At 39.7% G+C, this 9,218-nt stretch overlaps 1 protein-coding gene across 1 annotated transcript; it reads right to left on the bottom strand.

Annotated features, from left to right (window-relative positions):
* Positions 1-207: 207 nt before the first annotated feature.
* On the bottom strand, positions 208-3,045 carry LOC147622542 (uncharacterized). The gene is made up of 8 exons (XM_086822585.1): positions 2,836-3,045; positions 2,159-2,739; positions 1,953-2,067; positions 1,726-1,866; positions 877-1,641; positions 644-777; positions 312-552; positions 208-222 (listed from the first exon to the last, which is right to left on the bottom strand). The coding sequence occupies exons 1-8, from the start codon at positions 3,043-3,045 to the stop codon at positions 208-210; spliced, it is 2,202 nt and encodes a 733-aa protein (XP_086678711.1).
* Between the last annotated feature and the right edge of the window lie 6,173 nt (positions 3,046-9,218).

Below are 9,218 nucleotides of genomic sequence, written 5' to 3'. Positions count from 1 at the left end.
GTCTTTAAATAAAAGTTCAAATATCACGCTACATCCACCAAAAATGCTAATATATAAAATGTCTTCTGTATCCACCAAAAATGCTACATCGAAACTATCTTTAAATGTCTTTAAAAAAAAGTTCAAATATCACGCTACATCCACCAAAAATGCTAATATCCAAAATGTCTTCTGTCTTCACAAAAAATGCTAAGATCCAAAATGTCTTTAGTCTTCTTCAAACTGCAAAAAAGTAAGAAATTAATGAACATTGCATTTATAGAGGATTATGGGGTATTAACAGTGCCTTGTCTTATTAATTTGGGAATTACCTTTGTAGAATATGGCTCCAATAGCTTATTATATATGCGATGGTCCTTTTCAAAGATAATAACATTACGTTCCATGACCGCTGCAATAAGTCCAAGAGTTCCAGTCCCAGCAAACAAGTCAACAATAGTATCCCCTGTCTTTGAAAAGAGAGATACTATGTACTTGCATAGCCTCTGCCCTCTTTGGCAACCACCTCTCCAAGGCTTTCCCTTTCGTTTTACCATATCCTCTTCAGGAACACTACATAAACACAGAGATGAGAGACCCAAAAACCTAAACCCTAAATACATAGACATTGTTTTTAATCACAGATCCAGAGTCGATCCCTTACATATCTTGAATGAGGTCTTGTTCCAGATCTAATTCACTCCCAAGATTTTGCTCTTCCACCTTATCTCCATACATCCGTAAATACTGCCTTGGTGTACTTGAGCGTACAAAAACAGATAGAATAAGACATGCAACCTGTAATGAAATCCATTCAAATAGTAGTGAATTCCTTAGGCTATAAGTTGAAATAGACATAGACATAAGAATTTTTGTAGAAGAGAAGTGTGCAGCTACCTTTGTTACAAGTTGTCCCATCTTCTTTCCCACTGGTGGAGTGCATTTGACCACTTGTCGATGAAAGACCACAAATCCTCTAGATGTTGCCTCATGCTCTATCTTCACTCCTTCTTCCATTGTATAAAGGCATGTTATGAAGCCATGATCATTAAGACAAAAGTCTACAAATTGAAAAGTTGCCTCATATAGACTTTCGCTAACCACATTCCAAGGTGGCACTCTGTGTCCCAAACAACCCTCAACAACGAGGTTTGAGGGGAAGTCTACAAACACCATCTCCACACAATAGTCAGTCCTTTTCCCATGGACTTTTCCTTTATTACAAAGCACATTCATGGCTTCCAAAACATGTTTGAATAGAGGGGATGGCCCTTCTATGTTCTTACAGTTCCTTGCAAGGTCCTCGATGGAGGTATTGAATGCATATACCATGCCTGCGAATTCCCACAATGCAAGAAGAAACATAGAAGAAGATTGATTGGTAAGAGAAAAATATTTATCACCCCAATAAACATACACTACTGTTAACGGCATGATATCACCTTTCAAAGGTGCTGGTTGGATCATAGACGAGGCTACATGTACATTGCCCGAAGTACTTGTTGTTTGATGTACTTCTCTTTGTCTCCTATTTGCATCCAATGCTTGACTCACTATATCCCTCCCTAGGTTAACTGGTAGAGGGTGCATTCTAGATGTAGAGGCTATAGATGTGGCATGAGAGCTCGTAGAGCAGCCACGTACTGCAGTCAATGGTATACTCTGCACAAAGACAACTTATGGTTATAAATTACCTCATCAAAAAACTTTATCATCGTGCAAAAATCAGAGACAACTTATGGTTACCTCATCAGAACCCTCCACTATGGTCATCTTAGCCAATATAGCTAAGTGTTGATCATGTAATTGAATTTCTTCATCTGGCACAACAAACCTCTCCATGTCTAGCCACCAGGGGCATCTTGTCTTTTCAACACTTGATAGAGGCTAACCATGCATTTCAAAAATAGATAACATACGTTTTATCATACATACATTTTATCATCATGACCATGATTACAGAAAACACTTACTCTCCCAAGGTGCAGATCCGCATATATATATCGTGGAGTATCCTCGCAAATCCATAACAACACAAGAGGTGGTATGGCCTGTACTACACCACTATCCACCTCTTTCAGCAGCCATCTAAATTCCAAATGGAAAGGAAAACTAAAGTCAATAGGCTATATAAGAAGCATAAGGAGAAGAAATAAAATTGACCAAGTTTTTTTTTAACCTATAAACAACTCGATGTGTTGCAGAGCGTAGCCCTTTTTGTGTGTCCATATCATTGCTAAATTTTATATCCCCCTGATGAACTCTGAAAGCTTTTTTGAAATACTTTCGTCGATGAAAGACGACATAGTTTATAAAGGAATTAATGGAAGGTAAGGAGATTCTATCACAATTTTCAATCTCCTCCAGAAGCTTGGAGCCATAAGAACTTATTTGTAGCCAGAACACAAATGAATGTAGCCACTCTCTAGCTTTTGCTTTGTCTTTAGGCAAGTACTCTATCTCTCGAATGCTAGCTTGTGAATTATCCAACATTCGAACTAAGAATGCCTTATCTTCATCCCTAACTTGTGCAGCCCCAATCATGTTCAGTTTCTCTTCTGTCGCAATATGGGTCCCTGCTGCATGCCAAGGAAGTGACAAAACAGCACGCCAAAAGTATTCTCCATTGGCAGGGTCTGCTATGCGGGCAAACTTTCCCACCCTATTCTTATACAGAATTTCTACCTCTCTTATCACCTTAGCCCTTCCGTCTACATCCATGCCCTTAGCCTTGACCTCGATTTTCATCTCCATATCGTCCTACAGAGTCCATTTAATTACAAAATTACTCTTGCATACATTAAACATATTTCGCATAATTAAGTAGATCTTGCACAACTTTAATATCTTGCATACCTTAAACACAAGCCATGCCAATATATTTATTGGAACAGAAAACCAGCTTTTTTTGCCACGAGTGGGGCACTTTTTCATTTCATTCTCCATCCAAGCCTTGTCCTCATCATCGAGCTCTGCAAGGAGGGTAGTCTTATCGGACTCACCAATTCTCCTTATTTGGAAGAGCCTATCCCCAAAAGTTGTTGGTACAAAGGCATAGTCATGCATCCTAGTACAACCAATGCAGAGAGTTGAAGCAACATCATGCAATCAATGCCAAGAGCAAAAAAGAGAAAAATAATAAAACATATACTTATTCAATCTGGAAAGAGAAAACATCAGCTCTCCAACATCAGCCTTCTCGAATTGTAGAAAGTCACAGGCCACCAGACAATGCTTAGAGATGTCATTTGGAAATTCTGAGTAAAAGGAAAGAAGATGATAAAATTATATTAGATGCATACATAAAATTGTATAAATAGATAAAAACATTTCAAATCACCCTCACCTTGAGCAATCAAATCCATCCAAGATTTATAGCGGTTGTTTCCATCCAGTACATGTATCATTTTACCCTGGATGAACGGTCCCCATTCTGGCATATTTCTGAGAGACTCTTCAAAAGTTCCATTCACATCCCTCCATGTTGAACTCCATGACAATGTTGTTTCTTCAGTCAGAGGAGTCTCCTCTCCATCCAAATCAAACATGGACACCGTGAACGCCCCCTTGCTTTCAAGATACCCACCAAGGTTCTTGAATGCTCGACCAAGGTTCTTATCAGTACTGGGGCATAGTCTCCTTATGGCCTCTGTTGGAAGAAGCCTACACAAGGGGATCTTGGGGGGGGGGGTGCTGAATCTAACTCTAATTCGATCGATGAATGTAGTTGGAGTAGAGGTTTTAAGGATCTTTCCGAAAATTTATGCTTTGATGCTCTCTGTTTTTCTTGTCTCAGTTGTCAATGTGTCTCCACCTTCTTCTTCTTCATTATCATCCTCTCTATCATTCCCATCTTCTTGTCTATCATCACCCTCTCTCTCATCCTCCTGTCTATCATCCTCTCTATCATCATGCTCTCTCTCATCCTCCTCTCTATCATCCTCTCTATCATCCTCTCTGTCATCATCCTCTCTCTCATCCTCCTGTCTATCTTCCTCTCTATCATCATCCTCTCTCTCATCCTCTTGTCTCCCATCCTCTCTATCATTCTGTCTCTCATCCTCTTCTTGTCTGTCATCCCTGTCTCTCTCATTCTCATGTCTATCATTCTCCATCAACACTTGGCCTTGACTCTGAACTTCCTCATCAAACAATCCTCGAGACACCCTCTCGGTTGTTCTTGCCTGTAATTTTTTGGAGCGTTTAGAAGGAGGTAGTAAGGAATCCATACCAGCAAAACAACAATCTTTTTGAGAACAAGAAGATCTAGTCACATAACGTTGGGAGTTGGTGTCCATTTTCAAAGATATAACTCTTCCCACAAAAAGTAAAGTAAACTACACGAATTATTCTAGGTAGTATAATCATGGGTTGGCATGGGTTGGCACAAAGTATACGGATTGTTTAAGGTTGTATAATCATGGGTTGGCAGGGTTGGCGCAAAATATACGGATTATTCAAGGTTGAAAATAATCTCGGGTTGGCACAAAGTATACGGATTATTCAAGGCTGTAAATTCCTAATCATTAATAACAAAGTGCTCGAAAAAACCTTTTCCCAAAAAGGATTTCATTCCTCTGCAACGGCTGGAAGGAAAGGTACACTCGTGCAACTATCTTCTACAACCATTTTCTACGACTATCCTCTGCAGCTATCGTCTTCTACAACTATCTTCTACTCTATTCTCTGCAGCTGTCGTCTACAACTATCCTGCAAATATCCTCTGCGTGTTTGCAAGCATGTAAGTCCCCCTCTCTCTATCTCTCTGTGCTGGCAATAATGTACTGCTATTGATTACAATCTGGATTTTTTTATTTAATGGCCAATGTAAAAACTCCTTCTCTACAATGACTATGATGGCATAGTCATGGCTCTGCAGATGAAGTCTCGAGATAGCTCTGTAGTGGCCATATTGAGGATCAAAACATGTCTATGTAGGGCCTCCAGGATCAAGTGGCCATATTGAGGATCAAAACATGTCTATGTAGGGCCTCCAGGATCAAGTGCGCTGAGCGCACTTGATCCTGGAAGCTCTACAATGACAAGGATGGCATAGTCATGGCTCTGCACATGCAAGTCTCGAGATAGCTTTGCAGTGGCCATGTTTAGCTCTCTGCTTGTAATAATGTACTGCTATTGATTACAATCTGGATTTTAATGGCCAATGTAAAAACTCATTCTCTACAATGACTATGATGGCATAGTCATGGCTCTGCAGATGAAGTCTCGAGATAGCTCTGTAGTGGCCATGTTAAGCTCTACAGTGGCCATATTGAGGATCAAAACATGTCTATGTAGGGCCTCCAGGATCAAGTGCGCTGAGCGCACTTGATCCTGGAAGCTCTACAATGACTATGATGGCATAGTCATGGCTCTGCACATGCAAGTCTCGAGATAGCTTTGCAGTGGCCATGTTTAGCTCTACAGTGGCCATATTGAGGTGTAAATTTTCTGCTGGATCAAGACATGTTTATGTAGGTCCATGTTGACATGTTTATGTAGGTCCATGTTTATGTAGGTCTGTCTATGTAAGGCCTCTAGGATCAAGTGCGCTGAGCGCACTTGATCCTGGAAGCTCTACAATGGCTCTGCAGATGAAGCCTCCAGATAGCTTTGTAGTGGCCATGTTTAGCTCTACAGTAAGTAGCCATGTTGAGGTGTCTATGTAAGGTGTAAATTTTTTTACTGGATCAAGACATGTCTATGTAGGGCCTCCAGGATCAAGTGCGCTGAGCGCACTTGATCCAGGAAGCTCTACAATAACCATGTTAGCTCTGCAGATAAAGCATAAGCCAATGTTTAGCTCTACAGTGGCCATGTTGAGGTCTAAATTTTTTGATGGGCATGTTGAGCACTTATTTTTAATAAAAACATAGACATCTTTTGCTAATGTGGATGCCTCCATGGATAGACAAGACATGCCTGTGTAGGGCCTCCAGGATCAAGTGCGCTGAGCGCACTTGATCCAGGAAGCTCTACAATAACCATGTTAGCTCTGCAGATAAAGCATAAGCCAATGTTTAGCTCTACAGTGGCCATGTTGAGGTCTAAATTTTTTGATGGGCATGTTGAGGCCTTATTTTTAATAAAAACATAGACATCTTTTGCTAATGTGGATGCCTCCATGGATAGACAAGACATGCCTGTGTAGGGGCCTCCTAGATCAAGTGCGCTCAGCGCACTTGATCCTTAAAGCTCTACAATGACCATCTTGTGCCAGTACGTGGCCATCTTTAGCTATACAATGAAGAGGAGGAGCCAGTAGACATTCATGGTCTTGGCCCCACACACAAAATACAAACGCAAGGAAAAAACGCACATTTAAAAAACGTAAAAGAACATACTCTCTTTCGGGCAGGTGATGCCCTTTGTCGTGAGGGTGAGAGTTGCAACATGAGCGCAGCAGACATCTTCATCTTCAACGTTACTGTGCAACGTTACTTCAGCGATATATTTAGGGAGTACAACGTTACTGTGCAGATATATTTAGGGAGTACAATGTGGATGCCCTTTTATAGAGGTATTCCAGTCGTGGTCTTCCAATAGATTACAGTCGTGTGCATAAAAAGTCGTGTAAATATTTCTAAAAGGACTTCTTCTAAAAGTCTAAAAAGTCTAAACCACTGCTTAAACCACTGCAGTACACATTTGACCACTAAAAAGTCGTGTGAATATATATTATTGTGCTTACTTGAACATTAAACCACTAAAAATTAAACCACTGTAGTACAAGGAAAAATGTGCAAATTATACTTCAAAATCGTACTGGGAAAATTACAAAACAAAATCCTTCTGGGAAAATTGCAGTACAAAATTACAAAAACAAAATCCTACTGGGGAAAATTACAAAACAAAAACGTACTGGGCAAATTTAGTTGGAGTCCTACTGGGAAAATTACAGGGCAAAAACGGCAAAATCCTACTAGAAAAATTGCAGGACAAAATCCTAAATTTATGTGGGGAAATTTATGCATCTTCTTCACTGTCATCTTCTTCACTGTCATCCCTATCTTCCTTATTGTCATCTTTCTCACCGTGGGAGTCGGGGATGTTCTCTGCATCTGCATCATAGCCTGTGCCTGTGTCTGCCTCGGGCATTTCAATGGGCATTTCTTTATGTTCTGCTTCCTCCTCTTCCTCCTCTTCCTCCTCTTGTATTTCCTCTTCCTCTTCTTCTTCCTCGAAAGGAAAATTGTACCAGTCCACCCGAGAATATTCTGTGGTGGAATCGCTATCTGCGATTCCATCATGGCAGCTCTCATACCATTCAGCGGGTGGGGTATCTGGCTCCTCTGGAGCCATTTCACTATTTTCACTAATTTCACTATTTTCTTCTTCAGAGGTATCACCCTCTGAAAATGTTGAGAAAACTAGAGATAGTAATATATAAATAGAAAGACAGAGCAGCTCCATTGTATCTTAAGAGGAGGGTGGTCTGAGAGCAGCTTGAGGGTGAACTAATAAGAAGCAATGGCAACCTAATAAGAAGCAATGGCAAAACAGTGCATGAGAAATAACATATAAAGAGAAGAAGGAGTTTTACCACGAGTTGATTGATAGTCTAGAAATAGTCTGTTTTAGTAGTCTTTCAAACTAGTGAGTAAATATACTAAAAAATAGCTTTTCCAGCTTGTCCTTTCATTAGACTTTCATTCCAAAGGAAGCCTATGCCTTTTTCTCACGTAGTCGTTTTATTAGCTTTAGTGTAATGTATATAGTATTACTTTGTTTTGAATATTAATGGATATGTGTGCTCACATTATACTTTCTTTTGGAATGTATTCCTGAAATGTAGGGATTCTGAGTCAGATGTTCAGATTTTTCTACACAAAGTTGGAGGCCCTCTTTTTAGACTGTCATTTTCACATGGGAAATGTTTATTATCAGCCGAATTAATGAAAGAAAAACTAGGTGCAGAACATGAAATTTTTATTGAAGGTCTATTGCAAACTGATGATGGTTTTGAGAGCATAGGGACAATTCCCTTGTACCATGGGATTGGTGAACATGGGTATTATATCTTAGATAATACCCTGTCATCATTTTATGTTGCAAAAGTAGCCATTACATCAACACCACTCCCTACCCCTGGGGATATTCCTTCTGGATCTGGCAGCAAGACCTCACCTATGTGAGTGACATTTCAACTTTTGAAACATGGTAAAATATAGTGAGGTTATCTTTCTTGCTTCAATTGTTGACTTTGGATTGTTGATTTTTTTCCTAGTGACTTGGATGAAGAGGACATGGAAAAGGTGGTGCATGCAGATAATTTAATTGACATTGAGGAAGGTGATCCTGCATTTGACACTGCAGTATCTGCCTTCCAAATTGTTCGTACTTTGCCGCCCAATGACATATTCCATAATATTATAAATGAATGCACATTCAAAGGAAAAGTCAAGGAGCTCCCTAAGAAGTATTAAGAAAATTGCATTTATGAGCTTTTAGATGGGAAGGGCATGGAGGGTATGGAGCACAAATATGAAGGAAATGCATGGACAAAACCCCAGACACAAACAAGAACTAATAAATCTTTTATTTTGAGAAAGAGTTTTTGTGGGGGTACCTTCCAGTGTATGAATGAAAGATGCACTTATCGATTTCGAAACAAATCACCGAATAGGCTCCATTGGAATGGCCAATTATTGAAATCCCCAAATGAAGGATGTTTGGCTTTGGGAAGTTATGGAAACTTAGAGTGTTTCTTTTGTAAGCATGTTCCAATGTGCATAAAAACATGTTCAGTGTCTGCCTACTATTTTATGCCTAAAGATCACTCCCATAGTAGATTGTTCCTTCACTATGGGAAACATACACACACAATTGCTAGAGGCATGTGTCGAGCATCTATGCGAAACATTAAAGCCTTAGTAGCTTGTGTTGTTCAGATGGACCATAATGCGGGTCCACGAAAGGTACAAATGATTGTTGCCAGGGAGTTCGTTTTGAAGGCTTTCACTGACGATGATAAAGTGATTGGAGAGTTTATGTCAGAGAGGGAACTCCAGGAGATGTCTCAAGAGCTAATATCTTTAATAAATCTCAAAAAGTAAGTTCTTCTCTATTGAATATATATATATATATATATGTAATTTCTTAACCAACTTGGTAAATGTAGGGTGAAGCAGATGGTAATGCAAAGTCGAAAGACAAGTCGAGCACTAGGTGATGGATTTGAGGCTATCCTAGAGTTAAAAAGAAAATGCCACTTTCAGTTCTTCCACGGATCAAGGTTT

The sequence above is a fragment of the Cibotium barometz genome, chromosome 28 (genome assembly GCF_041138505.1).
Source record: "Cibotium barometz isolate CiBa-2024 chromosome 28, ASM4113850v1, whole genome shotgun sequence".
NCBI classification, from domain to species: domain Eukaryota; kingdom Viridiplantae; phylum Streptophyta; class Polypodiopsida; order Cyatheales; family Cibotiaceae; genus Cibotium; species Cibotium barometz.
Note: the sequence above shows the minus strand (reverse complement) of the source record. Positions and strands in the feature narration are given on the sequence as shown.